Source organism: Ciconia boyciana, chromosome 1, assembly GCF_034638445.1.
Source record: "Ciconia boyciana chromosome 1, ASM3463844v1, whole genome shotgun sequence".
NCBI lineage: Eukaryota > Metazoa > Chordata > Aves > Ciconiiformes > Ciconiidae > Ciconia > Ciconia boyciana.
The window spans coordinates 64,489,456-64,513,720 of NC_132934.1; the positions used below are offsets into that span (position 1 = coordinate 64,489,456).

Below are 24,265 nucleotides of genomic sequence, written 5' to 3' on the forward strand. Positions count from 1 at the left end.
CCTGCCGTTGTGCACCAGCACTTACCTGGCCCCAATTCCTCCCATCCTTCCAGCGGCCGGGGATATTCAGGACCTTCTCCTTTCAAGATTCCTGCCGGGAGCAGCTTCTGCTGAACATCATTCTTTGAAAGCCAAAAGCTGGCATTGCCTTGCAAAGGAAACCCCAAATCTCAATGCAGAAAGCAGGTGCATCTCTCAACATGCTTTCTGTGTCGGTTATCACACTGTTCGGAGGGCTTGTGGTGCGCAGTGCAGCATGGAGCAACCCAAACCAGTGCAAACCAAGCGCAGAGCCCTGCGGGGCAGGCTCAGCCAGCCCACGCAGAGCTCTGCACTATCCCGAGTATTTCTGTTCCTTTACCTTGAAGTCTGAGCCTCCACTCTGTTTTTCCCTGTGGAAAAAGCTCTGGGTTAGGAGCTTTCCAGTCTGACCTCCAGCCTTTCAGTCTAAAGGGCTGACAGCATTTCCCAGCAGAGCTCTGAAGCACAAAGCTTAACGACAGGTCAAGTAGTACTAACTAGATAAACTTGTTCAGATGCAATTTTTTTTTTTTTTTAAACACAAATTACATTCAGTTGAATTGCCCAGAACATTTTCATTTCCTGATGATCTAGTCAGACCAGATCAGTAGTGGCTGAAACACATAAATCTCTGTTTTAGTTTCTGGAAAGGCTGCACTCTGAGTGCATTTTATAGACATAGTATTAAAAAAGAAAACCAAAACACCACAAATGTAATTATGAAGTTGAACTTTGTTTCTTCCCTGTCTGGCCTTTCTTGACTGGCTTTTGACCTCCCATATAGTATCTGGCTCTCATCTCTACAGTTGCACAACTTTTATGCTTCCCTTTGACTGATGAGATTTATAGGACCAGGTCCCACAAGTTCATTTCTGCATATGTGAATTCTCTAGTGAAATCCTCTTCTGAACTGAAGCCAAGAGCTTCAGTAGGCACGAGATATCAGCTCTAGGAAAAACATTCTGGCTTGGTAGAAAATGTTTACATAGCTTTGCTGGGAGCAGCATACCATCCTCTCTAAAAACAAGCAACTCGCCACAAACTGGGAACTTGAGCTCACTGTAAACTGATACCTTCTAAACATCATATGTTTTTATTTTTATCACTTTTAATTGCAATGTCATCCATGGAGCTGTCGAACCTCTGATTTCTAACTGTCAATGTAACTGTGGTACTGTATCTGTCTGCATTTCCAGTATCTGACAGGTCTGGAGCAGACATCCTATATATAGCCCTGCAAGATCATATTCCTGCACAGTCAGCAGAGGCACCCAAGTGTGGTTTCCCTGCATATGTCAAATGATTTATCATGTATAAACCATGGTCCAGCAGGTAGGATTACTTATTTCCCCCCCCCCCCCCCCCCCCCCGGAATTTCAATTCTTGTTCCCTTTTTCTCTTCAGAGGAAACGGACCAAAAAAACGATGTTTCACCCTTTCTATGTGTCTATCTGCAGACACACAGCAGCTCTATTGCTATTTCCAACCACCCCGAGGTTTGATGCGTGAATACTGATGCTACGGCGTGGGCACACTGTGCTCACAGGGTCCTGCAGCACGGGACCAGGCTGGCAGCACCTCGGGCTTCTACCTCAAGATATGGAAAATCCCCCAAACCAGTACCTAAGCGGGTGGACTCAGACTATGTTGGGGTGATGGGGCTCACCCGGTTCTGCAAGGTCTTCTGCAGGTTGGTCCCCCAGCCACCCACATCGGGGCCTGGCTGCGGGGTGCTGCAGGAAGGTGTGCCAGGGACTTCAGCTTCAGCAAAGCCCGGTGCAAGGGCGGACCGACCCGTGTCTGGGAGCCTGGAAAAATTTCCAGACCTCACTTAAAACCACACTATCACTTAAAGCTGGTACCTTCTCCTGTAGGTTGTGACGGTTTTCCCCAGTAAGACTGGATGTCCTGTCGGACAATGTCCAGCAGCTTGTAAATTAAACTGCGGGAAGGGAGGAGGGAAACAAGCCCTGCAACCATGCTGCTGCTTTCCCACCTTAATTTAGCACCGCAAGAGAAAGCAGTCATAACAAGAATAATAATTCTCAATTGCTTTGGAAAAAACCCCACACTTATTTATTTCCAAATCTTGATGGTGAATTTTACATGTTTGGGTAGATTACATTGGTTTTGTAAAGGCTATTTTGGTTTTACTCTACATACATGAATGCTTGATACAAAAGATTAAAAATGCTCCACGTTCTGCTCTTCCTCTTTCATTAGAGGCCATTAGAGGAGTCTCAGCATACTACTTCCCATCTTTTAGGAAAAGATTAACAATTAAGTGATTGGAAATAGCTAACTGCTGTTTCATCTGGACATAACATTGCCACATTAATAATGTAAACCAAAGTAATCCAATAACGGAAACCTTTCTTATGTCAAGAGTTCAAATGAGCATTTATGTATCGATTCAGCAAGTCATTTGACCGCAGATTTAAAGTTAAAGCTCTGACATGAAGTCTTTCATGTCTTCTTACAGCACCAAAAGATGCACTTATTAAGGAATCTGCCCAAGTCTCATCAGTCATTTTGTCTAACTAAAGGAGAAATTGTATTTCACTGGAATTGGGCCAAAATCTGAATTTTCACCTTCACTGGTAGTACCAGGTGAGGAGTGGGGCTGGGGAGCTGGGGGAGGGATCAGGATCTACTTTGTCGTATTCTTGTGGATATTTAGCTGACTTTTTTAATGCATTTGTACATTTTGAAATATCATTTTAGAAAAATTAAAAATTGAAACATTATTTCAAAGCAAAATAAACTTATTCTGCTCATACAATAATCACAGCAAAACATTCTGACCTTACTTTGTTAATATTTGAATTTCAAAGGGTTTTCAAATATCTTCTCATTAACCTGAATATGCACTTTCTGGTGAATGAAATTTTATCCCCCCACCTCCTCCTTTCTAATTGATCGACCTTATTTCTAATTTGCTCTCCCCACCCATTTCCCTTCATAATGCTTGTCCACAGCATGGCTACTACAACACTTCAGTTAGTTTGAAATCTGCATTTGGCTTCCAGGTATTAGACTAAGTTCTGCAACATGCTCCCTTTCTCTATTTGCCACATTAGGAAGTTAAAAAACAGTGTGTATATACACACACACACACACACACAATTTTACTGAGGACTGGGATAGGCTGCAAAATTAGGATCTTGGTTTCGAAGACACTCTGCAGGCAAAGCAAGCTCATTTCAGAGAACTACATTGTTCTGCTAAAAACGAAAAGGGCAAAAACAGATGTGACACGCTTATCCCGATCCCAGTTGGCAAGCTTAGGAACACTTGCAGCAAGGTTTTGGCTCAGGCTTGTCCTCATTTGCAGTGATTAAAAGAATAAGAGCATGGCCTGCTTTTGGTAAGATCAAAGGTATCAGAAATGGAATAAGTAGATTTTTTGTCTTCTCCTGTAAGTTGTGATGGTTTTCTCAGTAAGTCTTGATTTCTTGTTGGACTACTTCCAGCAGTAACTGTAGTTTGTGTGTAAGATAATCTGAAAGGATGATAAAAAAGAAGAAAGTTTAATCCCGAGGAAATCTTGAGATATGGCTGAAAATCAGAGCATCAGCACTGATGGCTGGAGCACTTTATGTTAGCAGATCACTGTAACTGTTTCCTTTCTTGCTGTATGTTTTCTTCTATTCACTGGTTACTGATACACCTCAGCCTAACATCAAATCGAAAGAAAACAAGATTTGTAGCTGAAATTATAAATTAAACTCAAAACTGGGCTCTTGTTTCTGAGTAAATCATTGTGCCAAAGGAAATCTGTGCTAGGCATTGCATGGAGTGGAGATGTATTTCATTTACACGCCCACATCAGTGCCCAAAACCATCCTGGCCTCTTCACCAAATAGATAGCCCACAGGTGGCACCATCTTCTCCCACCAGTCCTCTCCCCAGCCTTTCAGCAGCTATGCTTGTGCACAAGGTTACAGCGTCTGCCAATCGGTCTCTCCATCCTAACTTTTGATCTTGTTGCTCAGTGTCAGCCAAATTTGACCGAGAGGTGGTGATCATGAAGGAATGATAAAGTTTAGTAGAAACCAGGGCTGAGTAGTGAAAGCGACCCTCTCAGTTCCCCCGATTCGTAGACCTCAACCCTGCCTTTTCTAAAGCAAAGGATCAGGCTGGCTCATCAGTGTATTCACGAGCCGGGCAGACACAGCCCGTCCCTGGCTGCCAGCCACCCGCAGTACAGCCTACCCCTCGTCTCTTCAGCTGCAGAGGCTGTCTTAGAAAGCCATTGAACGGGTGGCAGGGGTCATGATTTGGGTTTCATGAGGTCTGTTGGTCATGGAGCAATTTGCGTTAGAGATGAGCCCTGGGAACAAACCAACATCCCCAGCCCTGAGCGTGTTTAGGTCCACAATACTGAAATTCAAATGCGTACTTACAAAACGGGCTACTGCAACGACGTGACATTTGCCTATGGATTATGAGGTAGTAGACTGGAAAACCACTTAAAACCATGGTGCATCCGATGCTAATGTTCACAGGGTCTGAGTAGAAAGACATTGCCACTGTGAAGAGGCAGATGACGGTAAAAGAGACAGGAATGAACAGGGGAACCTGGGGAAAAGAGCACAGAAGACTCTCAGGCAAAACCAATAGCTGTAGCAAATCAGCTTCCATACGTGCCAACACACACTGTATTTACTTCTCCATCTTAAAGAAGATGAGAAAAACCATGTGTCTGTCCTGCACACTGTTTCTGGACAATCAGTTGTGAACAAGTAGGATGCACAGAATAAAAATTGACTTGTACCACCCTTGGAGCCCAGGGTGCCCTGTGAGGCGCATACCTCCTTCCTAATATAAGCCTCACCTCACTCTCAACTGGAAGCCAAGCAGGGGGAGAAGTCACCCGTACCCCACTGCTCTCTGAATGTATTGCACCTGTGCATGCACACGCAAACGTACCTACTTGCCACCTGCGGCAACCACTGGTGGAAAATCTGAAGCCAAGAGTAGAAGCAGTGCTTTGCAATAAACTGTTCTTTGGTTATAACAGTCATCGCTCATTTTGACCTGCCTCTGGCTTGCCTGAGGCTTATAGTGGCCAAAACAGGATAAACCAGACTCCCTATATCTCCATAGCACCTGCACCAAGAACATGAGTTTCAGCGACACCCTGATGAAAGACCAAAGAAGCAGTCAGCGCTCCAGTCTTACCCTGTTGGGTGAGCCAATTCATCTGGGTTATTTGGAGAGTAAATTGGAAGACTGCAATAAATAATAAAACTGTGAAACATTCCCTTAGTCTTTGGATCCAACCTCAGCCAAGTTACTCCTCACCATAGCTGATAGAATGAAGGAGCTGCCGGTCTCACCTAGGGTGACTATCTCTTTTCTGGTAACAGAGATCCTATTTTGGATGCTGACCATGCTGAGCTGGAAGAGATGAGTTGCTCTAGTGATGGCAGGCATCCAGCCACCAAACTTACATGCTCTTGCTGTCTTTCCAGCCAGAGCATCCCCTGCCAGCCTCTCCTACATGCGCGCACTCACTCTGCACATCTGCTTGAGAGGTGTGTGAGAGGACTGCTTCCTCCTCTTACCGGTGTTTTCTCACCATTTTTAACTCAAAATGCTGTAGAGGAGAAGAAGTACCAGCACAATCACATGTATTTTATGATTTGTCCTGCGTAAACTGGTAGCAGAAGACCACCCCTCTGGCCACTAGAGCGCAGCACACGGCCACGCCACCTGCGTGCAGCCCTTCCCTCTCGCAGATAACTGGGCTTTGGGTCTGAAGTAGTTATAAAAACTGGGGGGGAGGATCAACCAAACTAAACAAACCCCCAGCATTTCCCTCCCTCACCTAATCTGCCTTTAGGAACCGTTAAAAGCCTAAATCTCTGTCTAAACCAAAATGGGGCAAAATCTCAGCAGCTGAAAACATCACCAGTGCTATCCACCAATAAACTTCCCCTGAGAACTGTGGTTTAAAAGAAGAAGACAAAACTTATTTCAGATCTGGTTCTGGGTGAATAATGAGTGCAGCCAGCCAACAAACTGGGAAGCTTCAAGGTCTCTGCTTAAACACGCTGTCTCCAGCAAAGACCGAGAAGAAAAATTATCCCAAACTTTGCATCAGGCCTCGCACGGCTCAGGGCCCTGGGATCCGCGGGAAGCGTTTCTGTCCCCCGAGCTTCTCACTGACTGGCTGCGCTGCGCCTGTGGCCCCAGAGGTCTCCTGTCCTCCCCAGGAGCTGGCTGGCAGCACCATGCAGGTGCGACCAGAGATGGGAACAAACCGTGCAAGCCTCGAGCACCTCCCCGGCCAAACGCCTTCTGCAGGTTATCCGGCAGCGGGAAAGGGGACCCGAGTGCAAGAAAGCTGCTCCAGCACCAGTTCCAGCTTGGACACGAGGGGACCGACTGCTCCCCGTGAACAGGATCGCAGCACCCAGCAGCGTGAGAAGGGCCACTGGAGGGGCCCAGCTGGAGGCTAAGGAAAGGCACGAGAGGACAAAGCATCCTCCAGCTTCCCATTGAGGAGGGGGAACTGAATCCCCTTGCTTCCCCCCTTCCCTTTGCCCACTTTTAATGACTCTCACTGCTTACGGTCACCAGTCCAAATGCACTGGAGCTTTGCAGGTGCACACGCAGGGCGGTGCCTGTGCAGTAAATCCTGCACTCTCCTGCAAACTTGTCCCACCAGCAACCAGGAAAACAATGGGTGCACCAGCAGCACTGGTTGGAAACCAGCATGGGAGAAGTCTGGAGGCTGCATGTATCAGGCAGCTCCTCAAACCCCACCGGCCGCCCGGGCTCTTGGTACAACAGGGCAGCCCACAAAGGTCACACGCTGCTGGAGGCTCACAAAGCTGCTCTGCTCCCTCTCCCTGGGGCAGGACGGCAGGTCCTTCTCTGTGGGGCCACACACTGCATTGGCCATTAGCTGCTCTTAGCTGACTGCTGAACAAAACACTTCATGCTACACATGCACACATCCTCAGTGCCTGCAGCAGCAATACTTGCACACAAGCTTCTTTACACTATACAATATTTTTATGCCAGCAGGTTATTCCCCTTACGTCAGGTTTGCTCCCAGGGTCCCTCCAGCCATGCTCTTTTCCCCTAAGCCTGGGGGAAACCCTTCTGCTTCTCAGCTTGAGCTGAGACTGACTTACCACTGAAATAACATCCAGGCAAGGATCCCTCCTTGCAGGCTCCCTACATGCCTCACTGAGCAATAGGGATCGAGACCCCTTAGAGCCTAAAGGCAATCATGGCCATGTTATGCTCTAATTATTAGCAAATAAGAGAGAGAGAAGTGACAAGCCTGCACATTTCTGGCTGTTAGATACAGGCCATGCCTTACCTTGAATGGGCTGTGCAGCTCCGGGTAACGGTGGCGATGGACAATGAGCCCGAGGGTGGCTAATCCTATGAAGAGCCACCGGGAAAAGCTGAAGAAGTTCATTAGATGGTAGATATCTCCGATACACACCATGGCAGTAACCAAAGGGAACTGAGCATTGTGAAGATGAAATACAGTCATTAAAGCCTTAGTACGATCCTTGAACTAGAAAGGGTAATATGGATCACCTCCTCCAGCCCCCCTGCAATCACATGCAGCTACTTCACAGCCCCAACATTTCAGAGGTCAGAGAGCTTTACAAAACAGCGTCACAGACTGAAGGCAAAAGGCCTAAATCCACTATTATGATGTGCTACAGAAAGGAGCAATCCTTTCAAGATCAACAGCATCTTTGATGCTTTATGTCCTAGGCAGGGCAATTAAAACATGCATGATCCAAAAGCCTGCGCTGCCAGTACAAAGGCCACCTACAAAGATACCTGCTAAGTTTTTAGCAGGTCGGCCAAGCTGCAGGAGGCACTGCCACACAGTTAGGATGGAGCTGGACCATTGCCAGAAAAAAAACAAACCAAAACTGAGAGCATCTCTGCAAATGCTCATTCTCTGCATTTCCACCACACCTGGGAATTTCAGTTTTCCAAATAGCCTCAGCCTGGCAGAGGTGTTTTCACAGGACAATAGCAAGCAGCAACTGTGGCAGATGGTAGGGACAGTACTTTTAAAAAAGGTGTCCAAGGCTATAAGGCAGGGACTTTGAGGTAGTGGGTTTGGGTACCACTGCTGGCACAAGGGGACTTAATAATTTGCAGCCATTTCCAGTATTCCACCTGGAATTTTTTGGAGGCTGACTTAGTATCTCAACACCCTTTAAAATTCCTCATCTTCTCCAGACTTTGCAAGAAAGCCAAGACTGCAAGAGCAGGGCATGTCACACAGCCAGATCTCCTTACCATTAACATGACAGCAGGAAGGGGTGTATGCCTTCGAATGTGGATCATGGAGAAGAGAGGAGGCCACTGTCCTTCCCTGGAAGCCACAAACAGAGTCCTAGGAAAAGACAGGGAGCCCTATGCATTAGCATCCCACATCCAGACTAGAAATGAGAAGATCAGTCGCTGGACTGACCTGAGGCCACAAGGCACCCCCTACCCCCAGCACAGGTCTGCTATTCAAGGCCACAGTTCTGCCTTTAGCCACATTTTTGGTGCATTTGGAAGAAAAACCCAAAGTTGAATTTCCAGAGCTCTCCCAGGACCACTTAGTTCAACACAGCACAGAGCCCACCAACAGGACCACTGGCAGCATCCCCTTTGGTGGCCCATTAGCAGAGACCTTTGGGCAAGTCCAAAGCGACCATGAATTCAGGCTGGAAACAGAAGCAAGAAAGTTTCTTGCCATCAGAGAAGGGGTTAATCTTTCCAGTAGGAAGTGGAGGGGTCACGAACTTCAATTCTTTATAAGAGAGGCTGGTGAGTTTATGAAAGGGGATTGTCAGTCTTGATGCCTATATTTTTTTATATCTATATATAAATATGTAGATATAAAAAATAAAGTGCAGTTTCCTCAGATAATAGAGGATTTTCAATCCTCTGGCCAGCTGTTGGAAAATATAGTTTGGTGTACTGACAAAAGGCCAGCTACACACAAGGCCAGCTACAAAATGACAGCAGAGAGCTCCTTGCCTCCATCCCTCCTTTGACTCATGAAACGGCAATTAGGGAGAAGGTATTGCATCCAATTTTATAAATTTAACGTCCACAAACAAATCATGCCAGAGCATCAGCTGGGCTGGAGCAGGGCCCAAAGCAGCTGGGGCATGAGTGTAAAACTGGTTTTATTGCTGTCTCTGTGGTTTTGCAGGGGTGTGGCTGGCCAGCAGCCAGGGAGGCCCCATCACTGTTTATATGGCCTTTCTGCAGTGATTACGTTAATGGTGCCAGGATGGGGGAGAGAAAGGCGATAGGGACACACAGAACCTCTGTGCTGTCCAGGGACTTCTCATCCACAAAGAAAACCACTATCTAGAGGAGCTAACGGGGAGGATTCTCCGCACCTTTATTTAATACAGGACTTCAGGGTAGTGGATCAAATAACTCATTAGCTTTCGCGCCTTGAAACAACCCTGTCATATCAACTGATTTTTCCTTTTGCAATCAAAACTGTGAAACAGAACCGGCTCCAGAGAGTTCGCTCAGCTCCTCGGGACCAGCACGACGTGCTTCTCCACGAGCTCTGGCCTCCTCTCCAATTTCAAGGCTCCCATAAGGACATGCAGTGTAGTAGCCAGTGAAGCTGGCAAGATAATTTTTCCATGGAACAAAGCTTTTCTTATTGCTGCAACAAGACTTGTTGAGCCTCAACTGTTGATTTAGGAATAGCCCATCCCTTGTAACATTTCACTGACCTCAGAGCAAAGTCCTTGAGTTTGCCTTTGGCCAGAGATCCTCACAAGAGAGGGACCCTGTGCCCTGCAGCAGAGCAGCTGGGTGAACCCAGTGAAAGAAGACTCGGTCTCACTGAGCAGCTGCCAATGTCAACAAAGCCTCTGGTTCACCAGAAACATTGACATTTCACTTTAAACTGGGGATTTAAACTGAAGGGTGGGGGGAGTAGATAAAAATCTTTGTTTGTGACCAGCCCTAGATACCAAAGCCTGGACCTGGCCAGAAATAGAAAGGGTAGACTCTTAGCCAACAGGGATCATCCTGTAGTTGACATCCTGGGAGTCAAAGGCCTTACTTTTCCCACAAGAGTGGCTAAAATGCCATCACATGGGTGGGCAGTTGCACAGGTTGCTGGTGCTTCCCTCTGATTCAGTAAGCAAGAAGAGTAATAAATTCTTAGGGGCATGACCTTGAAAACGTGAAGATTCCTCCATTCATGGTTCCAAAGCAGGACAGTGCGACAAGGACAGGGACCACGGAGATCAGGCTTTTGAAGGCTCGCTGCACAAAACTCTGGAGGAAGAGCAAGCGTGACTTTAGGAACATGTGGTGATCTCTAGACAACATCAGAGTCAAAAGAAAGAAAACTTCCTCCATCGAAGGAGTAAAATATAACTCATCAATCTTGCCTTTTCTACTGTCATCTGCAGGTTATTTCTCCTTATCTTTTAGGCAAGACTAGAAGAAGTTGCTGTTGCCCAATAACCCAGAGAAATGACAAAGCAATAAAGCATTTTATAGGAGAACCATCTCCAAAATGCTTGCCATGACGACCCTTTCAACATAAGCTGAACACACTGAAGAAGGATAACGGTAGGGGTGACGACTCACCACAGCCACAGCAGGAGAAGCCAGAACGTCTTGCGTTCCCAGGACCGTGTAATAGGAGACGTTGGTGAGCATGTACCCCACAATTACCGTGATCACGGACACGATGACAGCCAGGGGGATATTTCTACAAGAAAGGGGAAGAGAGACACACAAAGAACAAGCTGTTATCCCTTGTTATTCACAGTATTACTGCAGATTGCAGCTGGCGTTGATTAGGTGAACCCACAAACTTATTTCCTCCCATACTGTGTTTGGGAAAGCCACAGTACCCCAGAGGCTGGTAAACCCAAGACGACTTCTTCCCAACCTTACCGTTCAGGTCTGACCAACTCTTCACGCACAAAGCTGGCCTGAAACCTGCACAGGGGGAAGAGACAGGGAGAGAGTTTGAGCCATGTCTCGGACGCCAGTCTGCTGCCCATGAAGCACCCTCCCATCACACCTACCAGCCTGAATATGCGAACATGCCTGCGTAAAAAGCCAGGGGCAGCTTATCCAAAACCAATGCCTGTCTGTCAAAAGCATTCTGGAAGTTTTCAGTGTGGCCTGCAGAAGAGAGAAACAACAGACACGGAGCAGGGAAATGTCAGAGATGGGCTTCCTTCCCGCAGGATAACAGCCCTTGTACCTCTTGCCCAGACCTGGAAAGAGTGCTTGTGACTTCCTTGGAGCCAGCTATTCAGATTTGTTTCATTGCTTTAATTTGCAGTGCTGTGCTGACGTGTTTACTTCACAAACAGTGACAGAAGAAATCAGTTCCCTGTCCAGCTATGGGAGACATTTCAGGAAGGGCAACGGTGGCGGCTGGTTCTGTTTCAGGCAGAACCTGCTGTGGGAACGGGAGATCATGGAGACAAGAGGACCCAAGTTGTCCTGTCCTTTCTTTAGGCCCAAAATTAATTGGCTGGGTTGACACCCCTCTTTCCCTGCCCCAGCCCCCCGAGCAGCTGGATGCACACTCCTCTTTGATGTGGTGCAGCCAGCGAGGCGGCTAATTCGGCTCTTGCTGTGCTCCCCCCTGATCCCACCGCCGAAGCGCTGACCCCAGCCCCACGCTGGCCACAGCATGGGAAGCGGGGCGGAGGAGGGCGCGGGGACTACCATCCTGGCTCCCCGCTCCGGCCACGCTCCCTGCCCGCTGCCCCTGCCAGCCACCGCGGCTCGCCCGCAGGAGGAGGAACCGAGAAGCAAAGGAGGAACAGAGAGCAAAGCAAATAAAATTTAAGAAGTAGAGGTGGCTCAGATAGAGATCCCATTTTACCAACTCCCCCAATTTTCCTAAAAGTTTGCTGCTTGAAATAACAACCAAACAAAAAACAAACAAACAAACAAAAATATCAAAGTCAGGATTTTGGGTATGAACCATATTTTATCAAACTCCAAAAAAACCTAGGGAAGGGAGAAACTCCTAATGGCCTCTCATTCAAAGGAAGACCAATAAAAAAATGCAGTCAAAAGGAGTTGTATTTCCAACATTTTCAAATCCAGGTGGCCCAAGGTTTGGTTCCACATTATATTCAGTTCTCTATATCAAAGTCTCTTTAAAACTAAAAGGTGCAGAGCTCACCTAGTTGGGCTTCACCAGGAAGGGGATGAAATGGCACGGAGCACATGGAGAAAGTCAGGCCACTTCAATGGAGGTGCCTCTGCAAGGAGCTCTGTGATGAGATCTGGGCATTTGGGTTTGAAACACTAGCCCAGCAAGTCTCTAAAACAAACCTGAGCCAAAGGGAAGGTAATGGCAGAGGAAAGGACAAGAGTGTAACCAAAAAAAGTAGAACAAGGCAGGGGAATCAGGCGAACTGATTTAAAAGCACAAAACTGATTTTTAAGCACAAAAAACAAGTCAAAAAGAAAACAGATTTGAAGAAAAGCAAAATATGGGAGTGGGCCTATTGGGGTAGTCTTTCTATGTTCTGAAATGATTGCTGATAAGTGACGGTGCATAAAAAGGATTTATTGTCTGCAATACTTTAATGAGTGATTTACAGTCCCCTATGAGTCACATTAAATACAACCTGTCATATTAGGGTCTCTTGGTGAATTCTCCCTCCAGATGTCACCAGCACTTATCCTCCTCACTGCAGGAAGGGTGCCAGGGCTCCAGATTGTCATTTGAAGGCATTCCTAACAATAATGGCTCAGGATTTCTAGCTGCAGGGCAGTCCTTCAGTTCAGAAGTGCTGCCAGCCTGAGGGGATCTTTGCATGTTCAAAGGAGCCAGCTCCAGACACCAGAAAGAAACATGAACGTGGAGCCTACTGCCTGTGTTGTTTTCTCTGCAGAGGAAGGTAATAGCGTGAAGAGGGAGCAGGCTTCATCCCTTGAGTGGGAATGCCTTGGGCTTTTCTATAAGCTGAGGCTTGGATTAAAGCCAATACTCTTGTATCATTCCCAGAAGATACTACTGGTAGGTTTTTTTCCCCCACTCTGGATGTGAGCGTGCAATCCTGCACGAGTCCATTGTAAGTTTGCTAAGTTACTGCCCATCTCAGTTAGGAGGTAAAAAAACATTAGTTTAAGCCACAGAAAGGTTAGAGATGCAGTTACCGGGGCTCAGCTGAGGGCTAGTAACTCATTACACAGCTGTGGCTGGCTTGAGTCACCATGGGATGCTGTCACACATCCCTGATGTCCGTCAAATTTGTGCTGCTTTGGAAGGATTTCGAGCCACTCCGAAAACAGGCAAGTCTGACACCAATGAAAGACCATCTGCAGAGGAAGGTGCCTGTATGACTGGTGTGGTTTAGCCCCAGTCGGCAAGTCAGTACCACACGGCCCCTCGCTCACCCTCCCTCCCAGCCCCCGGTGGGATGGGGGAGAGAATAGGAAGAGCAAAAGTAAGGAGCCTCGTGGGTTGAGATAAGAACAGTTTAATAATTGGAATAATAATAATAATAATAATAATAATAATAATAATAATATAATTGTAGTGAGAAAGAAAACAATGAGAGAGCGATAGAGGAACAAAACCCAGGGGAAAAAAAAAAAACAGCGATACAACCGCTCACCACCTATCAACTGACGCCCAGCCAGTCCCCGAGCAGCGATCGCTGCCCCCCGGCCAGCTCCCCCCAGTTTCTGTACTGAGCATGACGCCATATGGTATGGAATAGCCCTTTGGCCAGTCTGGGTCAGCTCTCCTGGCTGTGCCCCCTCCCAGCTTCTTGTGCACCTGGCAGAGTATGGGAAGCTGAAAGGTCCTTGACCAGTGTAAACACTGCTTAGCAACAACTAAAACACCAGTGTGTTATCAATATTATTCTCATACTAAATCCAAAACACAGCACTACACCAGCTACTAGGAAGAAAATTAACTCTATCCCAGCTGAAACCAGGACAATGACCCTGGGCAGGCAAACACAGCCTCAGGCACTGAGACTCGCTTAGTTTTGGAGAAAGCACAGCTGAGCCAGTTGCATCAGCCCAGTGCAATGATGCAGCTTAGTGCCAACTGCCCTTGTCTCAGCTCCCAGCTAATTCACATCCAGCACACAGGCAGAGAAAGCTCCTGCCAGCTAAAGGAGTACCACACTTGTCACTAGGCACTGATAAAAGGCGCGACAGGCAGGCATGTCCAGCACACTCCCTCAGCCACGCAGCGGCACACCTACCCTGGGCCAGCAGCATCATCCCTGGCACGATGATGAGTGCAAGAGCCAGGAGTTTGACGATGGAGAGAGCCGTCTGCAGCCGGGCACTCCAGGTGACGCTCCAGGAATTGAGGGTGAGGACCATGTCTGGAGAGGAGACCACACTGCTACAGCTGTAGCCCACGCTCAACACACACAGGAAAAACACAGCAGCGATCCCTGCTCTAGGGATGCCAGGGAGAAGGCTGCATCATTACAGAGAGGACGCTCGGGGTGGGAGATGTCAGAAAACATTACAGGTGTGGCCCAGTGTATAGTGTTTGAAGGGGGGAGCTGAGTTATGCTCCTAAGAGGGACCAGGAGCCTGGCTCCTGTCGGGTGATCCACGCCTGCCTGGGGGGAAGGTGTGAGTTTGCATGGACGTCTCAGCAGCCCCCTTCACAGCGGTCCCTGTGCCAGCACACACCAGCCTGGAGCAGGCAGGACAGCTTCTGGCTGGGTGCACCAGGCAAGGAGTCCAAAAGCTTGAGCCTAACACCCTCAACCCAGGTGGCATTTGCACAGTTATACCTGAAGAGTTTCTACTCCCATACTTGGCACAATCCCCCTGACCTAGGGCTCCAGCTGGTCAACAGGGAGACCCATTCCCCTTCTTGGAGAATAAAGTGGCCCCAAACCAGCACCTTGGATCAGGAAGTTTTGGGTGGCCAAGGAGGTAAGACGGGGCCCCGATCCCACAGTCATCCCAGAAGATAACACCCCGTAAGTGCCCCTGGTCCGGGGCAGAGAGGCCTCGAGATCAGCAGTCCCGTAAAAGTTAGTACTTACAGTACCCCAGGAGAGACACGAGCTTCACAGCGGGGACAGGGGCTGCACAGGGGGCAAAAAAAGGCTCCAGCATGTAGCGTCCAAACGCCAAAGAAACCACAGCACTGTTGGCAGGCCTGGGGGGGGAACCGAGCACAAACCGTGGTCTGTGGATGGCCAAAAACTGGCATCATGTAAAACTGCACAAAACTCGGGAGGGGGGGAAGTTTCCCCACCCAGCTTAATCCTGCTCTCCCATGCAAATGGTGAATTCCCGTAGAGTCTTTTTCATAGGTTTTTCTCAGTAAATGGGTTAAAAATCACATGCTGCAAAAAGATGAATTCCCAACTTGAAAGCAAAAGTTGAGATTAATCATACTGAGCAATGCAGTGTGGTTCATATGTCCTGCTTCATCTCAGCTTACATGAAGGACATGGGTTATTGAGAGGTGAAGACTTTCTTTTTTAAAGTTAAAAAATAAGTAATTTACAATTTTCTAAAATACTTGGACTTGTACAAAGCATTTGACAATGTCCCGCATGACATCCTTGTCTCTAAATTGGAGAGACATGGATTTGACGGATGGACCACTCGGTGGATAAGGAATTGGCTGGATAGTCACACTCAAAGAGTTGCGGTCAACAGCTCGATGTCGAAGTGGAGACCAGTGACAAGTGGCATTCCTCAGGGGCTAGTATTGGGACCGACGCTGTTTAACATCTTTGTCAGCGACATGGACAGTGGGATTGAGTGCACCCTCAGCAAGTTTGCTGATGACACCAAGCTGTGTGGTGCAGTCAACACACTGGAGGGAAGGGATGCCATCCAGAGGGACCTTGATAGGCTTGAGAGGGGGGCCCGTGCAAACTTCATGAAGTTCAACAAGGCCAAGTGCAAGGTCCTGCACATGGGTCAGGGCAATCCCAAGCACAAACACAGGCTGGGCAGAGAGTGGATTGAGAGCAGCCCTGAGGAGAAGGACTTGGGGATGTTGGTTGATGAGAAACTCAACATGACCTGGCGATGCACGCTTGCAGCCCAGAAAGCCAACCGTATCCTGGGCTGCATCAAAAGAAGAGTGACCAGTGGGTCGAGGGAGGTGATTCTCCCCTTCTACTCTGCTCTCGTGAGAACCCACCTGGAGTACTGCATTCAGCTCTGGGGCCCCCAACATAAGAAGGACATGGACCTGTTGGAGCGGGTCCAGAGGAGGGCCACGAAAATGATCAGAGGGCTGGAGCACCTCTCCTATGAGGACAGGCTGAGAGAGCTGGGGTCGCTCAGCCTGGAGAAGAGAAGGCTCCAGGGAGACCTTACAGCAGCCTTGCCGTACCTAAAGGGGGCCTACAAGAAAGCTGGAGAGGGCCTTTTTACAAGGGCATGTAGTGATAGGACAAGGGGTAATGGCTTTAAACTGAAAGAGGGTAGATTTAGACTAGATATAAGGAAGAAATTCTTCACTGTGAGGTGGTGAGGCACTGGAACAGGTTGCCCAGAGAAGCTGTGGATGCCCCATCCCTGCAAGTGTTCTCAGGTCAGGTTGGAGGGGCCTTTGAGCAACCTGGTTTAGTGGAAGGCGTCCCTCACCATGGCAGGGGGGTTGGAACTAGATTATCTTTAAGGTCCCTTCCAACCCAAACCATTCCGTGATTCTATGATTATTTAACTCAGGGCTAAGCCAGAAAGTTGTCTCCACAGGAGAATCCAAAAACATTTTACAATAAAAACAGAAGATCTGAAATAAATCTGGCATCTATTGTCAGTCTCTAAAAAATACCATGGCTCTTGGAGGATACCAGCTGCCAGGGGAGAAGAGAGATATTCTTCAAGTACAGATCACATTGAACATGTGTAACTATTTACTCATTATGCCTTCCTCCTTTTATCACTGAAAATCTTTAAAAGTTGTTCAGATTGTTTCTACTCTTTCCTTTACAAACTGCCCAGACTGTTACCTAGCACCGTAACTTTTGGGTTTTTTTAAATCATCACAGCTTCCAGCAAATGGCAAACAAACAAAATCTCTTACCTGATAGCAAAAAACTCTGCCCACAGGAATAAGAAACTTGGCAGAGGCCCTAGTGTCTCCAAAATGTAGATATAATGTCCTCCAGACTTGGTGATTCTTGTTCCAAGCTCTGCATAACATAAGGCACCTGGAAAAGTTCAGGTAGAAATGCACTGAGTAAATCATCCCATGGATTTTCTCTTTTCTGCGTGACTTTTCAGGGATTGAACAAATCTGTTTAAAATTAGTAGTGAATTAGAGGAAGAAAAAGGGCTTTGGCAGAACCACTTTTCCCTGATTTTGTGTGCTACGCTGTTTTGAAGCAAGTTTTGAAGTAATTGACTTTTCTGTCAGAAGGAAAGAAATTCTCCATTTTCTGGTTAATGATACAACTTTTCCATGGAAGTTATGTGGAAAGGTGTGTGATAGAAACATTGCACTAAGCTACAAGAGATTTCCTTTGAAAAACATCCTGGAGGTGTGGGTTCTTGCTTCTCCTCACAGTTAGCCTGGTGAAATGGTGCTTACAAAGCAGTTACACCAGCTCAGCCGACAGGCTGTGGCTGAGCTGGTCATTTCAATCACGTTTTTGATCACAGTCCACATTCCTTATCTTGCATCTTCACATAAATCCATTCAAAGACACTGGACAGGGGACCTGGAAGGGCATCTCCTCTGAGAGGGAAGACCTGCCACCAAAGGAAAACACGGCCCTGGTGGTGCAGAGCAAGGGAAGCGTCCGCATGAGAGGCTCAGTCGTTCTCTTCTCACGTGTTCATGTACGAGCGCACCAACAGATGTGGGGACTGCCCGCTCCTGCCTTGACAAGCACGTCTGCACCTCCCTGCCCTTGTGCCGGGGCACAACGAGAAACCCTGGGAGAGGTGCGCCAGAGAAGACAGCTTAAAACTTTCAGGCAAATGGATAGAAACCTTTATGCCTCCGCCTGTGCCAAAAAAATCCCATCTGTGTTTTCTCTATAGAGCAATTCATCATGCCATTTGAACGTGTCTAAGTATGAATCTTAAGCCCTGCCCACACCGGATTCACTTGCTAGGTTAAACATCCTTTGTTCACCAAAAGAAATCATAAAACACTTCACTTCTTTGAGCACAACTCTCCTTGCAATGGGGCTGAGTGCTGTTGAAATGTGACCCTGTGGGGTAAGACCATCTCTAGCTGTGCTATCTACTTCTTTGCCCAGCTCACGTGGCTATGGAAGGAGAGCGCAGAGGAACCCAGTGGTGATATGCTCATGCCTCCAAGTCCCGTGGTGATCGTGCCGTCTTCAGGTCATGCCGATGGTGAGGACTTCAATTTTTCCCGCCTCTCTGTTGGCAAATTTGTGTATAATCCCTGTTCAAAGTGTCAAATATAAGCAGACACCTCATCTTGTTTATTCCAGTGGGTCTCTTTACATGCTTCAAGCGTGCATTTAAGTGCTGTGCTGAACTCATGCTATGGGACTCATATAAATGCTGTATTTGAAAGAGAAAATAGCATAAATGAAAGCAGGCCTTTTTAATGTACTGCAAAAAAAGTGTCAGAGAAATGATCAGGGGAGGTCATCAAGCTGATAAAAGGGAAGAACAAACCAACAAATTTGGCTACAAAATACAGTAACTTGATAAAGAGGCTCCCAAGGCCCTTCCAGCAGAGTCTATCAAAGGATGCGATGGAGAGAGAAAGTGCAGAGCTTGGGCTGTGTGATCAGCACACACATTATCATTTATTGCTCTGCTCAGTTAAAAGAAACACCATGCTCACATTCTATTTTAAGATTTTCTTTAAGCAAAAGTATATCATTTGCCAAACAATGACACGTAGGCTGCAACGTGAAATACCGGTATGCATATGCTAAGAGCAAGAACCACACTTGTTCCCATATTAGCAATTGAATGTCTCGATTTCTAAACTTGCATGTACATGTCACAGTGCCAAAGTGATTTTTTCCACATGGAGTATTTCTCCTTTCTTGGTTTTTTTTTCTAAGTTATGACAGAAGAACAACTTTAAGGTCACCCACTGAAATAAGCATCAGATTTCTCCCCAGGGCTGAGAGATCTTGCAGTTCTCCTAACAGCTCCTTTAGAGCATTTCTGAGATGGTGATTTTATACAGTTAATGAAGGAAACTAAAAGCCATACGTTTTATCCATCGTAACTTTAAGAGCTACATTATTTCAGAAGAACTAGAATGAAACTGTCATCAAAAAGTCAACCCTTTGTGAGAAAAGACTGGTATTAAATGCCAGAAACTGAGCCAAGGGCAACACACAGAAAGCAGGGCTGAACTGATCTGCTCCGTCTCCTGCCCCAAGGCAGCATCAGACATATCCAAACCATTTCTGACAGACACCCAGACACCCACCCCTGGCTGGTGGATACTCTGCAGCTCCCCAGGCAATCCGCTCTAATGCTTCTCTATCCTCACCGACAGAAAGCGGATCCCTTATGGCATATTAAGGCCATCACTTCTTGCCATTTTCACAGTGTCTATGAAAAGCACTGCACAGCCCTCAGACTCACAAGTGCCTTTTAGATGTCTCCCTTCCACCATACAGAATGAGTCCCCTCATTTTCTCCCAGCTTTCCTGGCAGAGATCGTGCTATCTCCATCTGCAGTCATTGCCACTCCTCTGCCCTGGACTTGCACATGACTTCATATTCACAGACTGTAAGTGCTGGGATTTTCTCAATCACCCCAGGGGAATCATTTGAACTAAAGACCCCTGGTGACACCCCACCCCCCCCCAGCTTGTAACAGAGGCTTTGCTTCTGTTGCAATAGGAACAGGGAATTTTTGGTTTATTCTTCTCCCAACTTTTTATACATAAAAATGTGCTGGCTCCCCTCACCTCCCAGGTGCTTAAGCAAAGGCTGACAAAGCTCAAAACTCACCAAACATTGAGAGGAGCCCACAGGCAAACCAGACAACCAGGGAGAAACCCACGCTGCCGGAATTTTTCAGTACTCCTTTTGGAGAGATAAAGATGCCACTGCCAACCATGCTGCCGATGAGGAGCGAGAAAGCCCGCAGCAAAGTTATCTTTCTCCTCAGAAAGACGGCCTCCTGTTCTTTCTTGTCTTTCCCCATGGCTTTCTTCTAATCCCAGGTGAAGGTCATGCATTCAGGAGCTATGGTATCCCAATTGTCCTCAAGGCTCACCTGTAAGACGAGGAAAGAGTTAGGGATTCAGGGGTTGTCTTTTCTGGACAAGATTTTTTGCAGAAACCTGTCAAGATCTGTTGAGTCTGTTCTCCTCAGCTCCTGGATGCACCAACCAAACCACAGGAGCATATAACACACTCAGTACCATCTCTCATATCAGTACAGCTCCTGAGAGGCACTGTAAGCATTTTCTGCCTCTTCTGCCAAGGAGCACAGAGCATTATAAGTTGCATGCCACACTTCAGGATACAATTTCCAAATTCAATTTTGATGCCCAGACTGAAACTGGCCAGGTTAGGGTTAATTTAATGGGACATACTTTGGGGGAACATTGATATCAGCACACTGGCAGAAAGCAGATTTTAAGTTGCAAACCTAATAATCAAGACCTTGAGGATCTCTGCGGTTAAAAAAAACAAACAAAAAAATTTTTTTCAAGGAGCAAAGAGCTCTGTTAGTTGGCGTACACAGATGATTTAAGCTTTTTTAAATTCCTATCCATCCTTGCTGAATGAACAAACCTTGATTTTCTCACTAGGGCTTCATTTTATCAGTGTTTCTTAATATACTGTCAAGCCTTTTTGCTATCAGAGTACTGAAGAGTCAGGAATAAGTACAATTGTAAGACAGAGCATAGTCATTAATATCAGACGTGTCATTTCTTCTATTAATATAAAGACTTTCTTGGTAATAACAGCAGGAGCAAAGTTTTTCCTAGAAAAGAGGGAACTTCAGACACTCCAGGGATCATACGAGTTGATCTAGATCCAGTTCTCTTGCACCGCAGTAACCTCCTACTTCACCGTCTTGTCTCTCCAGTCTCTCTCCCAGTCCTAGGCTGGCACCTTCACCAAGAAACTCACCTTCTGCTTAGGTAGGTAAGATGAATTCACATTAGTTACTACAGTCTTATTTGCTGTATCAAACCTGTTTGTAGCAAGGTAGACATTTTACACTGCTAATTAACCCTGGTAGAGCAGACAAGACAGGTTTGGAGCAGATAATTTGGCTCCTGTCCCTCCTCCTGCCACGCATCCCCTCCAGTGCTCACGCGCTCAGCTTTAGTGGTTTTTTCATTATTCTAATGCAGTAAATTGCAGGTATAGTGAATATTTGCCCCAGCCCCATGGCTGTATACTATTGCAAAGTTACACTGTACATGAGACCGTATTTTATGGATTTCTTAAATTATTTAATAATTGCAGTGGTGTGTCCAAGAGCAGGCAGCAGTCACCTATAGAAGCAGATCTAAGCAGCCAGAAATCATTTGCTTGATAGTCTGTATTATCCATCCATAGATATAAATGTCCCCATAAATTTGAGGGGACAATTCTTGTTACCACTCACCCATGACACCTCTTTGTATGCCCTGTATAAACTCAATATAACTAAGGGCTTCTCTTTCTCATCCCCTGCTATTTTCCCACCTGGAAACCGGCAGGAAGAATCAGGGGTTATCACTTTCTCCGCGCACATATGAATAGCATATGCAGAAAGCCCTCTCTCCTGCCAGCAGCATTAGCTGGTTTCTCTGAGATCACGCCAAGCCTGCCCAAGCATCTTCTACAATCAAACCAGCCAAGTTTAGTTGTTAAACCTCTAATGAGTCCCAGAGGACTCCTTAAGGCTCAGATGGGTCACATCAACCTCGTCTGGTCCCGCAGAGCTGCTCCTCAGAGTCCCAAAACCTCACAGGGCTGCTGGAGACGGCGGCTCCAGAGGGGCAGGGAAAGACCCCCGGGAGCTCCCCGAGCCATCAGCTGCAGTTCCCTCAGACACTAATTAATTAGCTCATGTGAAATACCGATATCATCTGGTATTTCTCAGCCGAAAGGAGAACTGCAGAGCATTCATTTGCAATGGTGAAACACAGAGGGCTCACCGAATTGAAACCGAACTGAAGAGAGATGTTGTGCACAGCTATGTCTAAAACCCTGTTGTGAGATAATTAAAAGGGCACTTATCTGTTTGGCTGGGTTTTAAACAAAGCAGGTGCATTTACAATCCATCAGACTCCCATTCCTTGCTGGAATCCCGAAGCAGCAAAACACAGCGTCTCTTTGCGGGCTCTGAAATTACACAGAGAGCAGGGGGAGGAACAAAAAAAGGAGAGATCAAATCAAATTTACAGACCAGGTTAATGATCCAAAGTAAATACCAAACTCCATACTTCTGTCCACATGCCTTTTTTTTACTACTACTGCCATACAAAAATATTTGGAGATAAAACAGTCCAGTCCAGTAAATTTCAGAAACATGAAATCTATCAGGATTTGTTCCAGAAGCTGTTGAAGGAGGGGGGAAAAAATGGGAGGAAAAAGAAAGAAAGGAAAAGTAACAGAAAGCTATTGAATAGCACTTCAAAGAGACACCTAGCAGAGCCCACCGCCTGGAGAGACCATTCCTGCCTGCTCTGCTTTCCAGCTACGTTCCAGCACCAGGCACATTAAAATGCAGAGATGTTAATCCTTGTGGCAATGCTTTAAGAATATTCACAATGTGCTTAGCACAAAGGAAACACACAAAGCTGCTTTTTGTTCCCCCTTTTGACTTAAAGGACAGGCTCAAATCCTTCTCGTTCCAAAATGCGGTACCTTTGCATGAGATCATCAGCCAGCAGGACTGGAGAAAAACCAACCCATTTCACAACTTTTCACACCTGCTGGATCTTTACTGGCTTGTTCTTCATCTTTACTGATTTCTTTTTTTTTTTTTTTTAAGCTGTTAATCTTACCTCACAGGCAATGCAGCATGGATGGAGATGGAGACAAGCATAAAGGGAAAATCATATTTGTAATTCGTAGTAGTGTCTAGAGGCCCCATCTGAGAGCAGGACCCATCGTGATCAGCCCACAGGCAGAGTAGATGTTACTCTGCTGAAAAGCTAGCGATATAAATAAGCAAGTTGGAAAAATCAGAGGGAGAAAGCATCATTCTCAGCTGGGGAGCTGAGACCTAGAGCAACTAGTGACCTTCCTCCTCCTATCACGCAGGAAGCGGGTGGCATCCCTGGGAAACAGATCATACCTCCAGAGTCCCAGTTCAATGACTCACCCAAAAAAAACCCCAGCTACTAGGGAATACTCCTAACTATTTACAGCTGTATTTTCTTTGTGTGGGCCTCAATCAATACCATACAGCCAAGAACAGGTTAACCCCTTCCTTTTCATACTGCAAAAGATGCAGGCATCAAACTGTTCTCTGCAGTCCTTTTTTTGTTTGGTTTTTTTTTGTTGCCAAAAATGTCATTCCAATTCAATGTCCACCACAAGGCACAGGATCTAACTAAATAAAATCAGCAGTGAATGGGAGCTTTTTTATTCATGCATGAAAGTAGCATAAATAAGCTTTAATGAGACTGGTGGTGGTCTGTTCTGGGAACTTGATCAGAAAATCTATTTAGGAAACCTGAGAGATGTTTGTTTATAGACCAAAATGAACACAAGAAACAGGCTGAAAAGACAAGACATGCAGCTCAACTTCTTTTCAGCTTTCTACAGCTGGTTTACCACCCTGGATAAGAAACCGAAAGGGACAGTAGTTAATAAATCAGACTCAGTCTTGCAGCCCAAGATGTAGTAATAAATCCAGCATGATTGCCTTAGGTGTAAATGTAAGAATAATTTCCACCAGCTCCTCTTTCTACAGAGTTTCACAAATTTAGTCTTGTGATTTGTCTATCAAAAGACTGCCATTTCCTAACATTTCTTTCTTAATGAAGATATTTTTCTGAAGCCTTGACAGCAAAATGGTTCTTGGCTCTGGTCACACCACTTTTATCATCTCATTTAGGCATTTCCAGTTGTCCTTTGGACAAGAGTGACTGTTTCTGGAAAACAGACTGATGATGTGGTGAGTCTGGACCTCTTGATGATGTGATGATGACCTTTTAATTGAGAACCTAAAAGTGTTGAATCCACGCGTTGGCTCTTTGGCTAGAAATTGGACTAAACTGAGTTTGGTTTTCAAGCAGCAAAATTCCTGTTGCTTTTAGAGTTCCTTCCTACCAGGATTTATATCCTACACCAAGTTTTAAATTCTTCATTACAA

At 46.4% G+C, this 24,265-nt stretch overlaps 1 protein-coding gene across 1 annotated transcript; it reads right to left on the reverse strand.

The window, feature by feature from the left end:
- Positions 1-3,410: 3,410 nt before the first annotated feature.
- LOC140646147 (cystine/glutamate transporter-like) lies at positions 3,411-20,140 on the reverse strand. Its single transcript, XM_072849626.1, has 12 exons — positions 19,945-20,140; positions 17,066-17,192; positions 15,057-15,172; positions 14,250-14,375; positions 11,082-11,181; positions 10,948-10,992; positions 10,636-10,759; positions 10,214-10,317; positions 8,311-8,407; positions 7,361-7,510; positions 4,428-4,602; positions 3,411-3,523 (listed from the first exon to the last, which is right to left on the reverse strand). Exons 1-12 carry the CDS (start codon positions 20,138-20,140, stop codon positions 3,459-3,461), a joined length of 1,425 nt encoding a protein of 474 aa, XP_072705727.1. The 3' UTR covers positions 3,411-3,458.
- Positions 20,141-24,265: the final 4,125 nt, after the last annotated feature.

Coding starts and splice junctions, on each gene's coding strand:
- LOC140646147 (XM_072849626.1), bottom strand. CDS start 20,140: ATGGGGAAAGACAAGAAAGAACAGGAGGCCGTCTTTCTGAGGAGAAAG. Junction 10,318..10,635: donor CTTCTCCTGCTGTGGCTGTG/GTGAGTCGTCAC, acceptor CTCTTCCTCCAG/AGTTTTGTGCAGCGAGCCTT. Junction 4,603..7,360: donor AGCTGCACAGCCCATTCAAG/GTAAGGCATGGC, acceptor TCTTTTCCCCAG/GTTCCCCTGTTCATTCCTGT.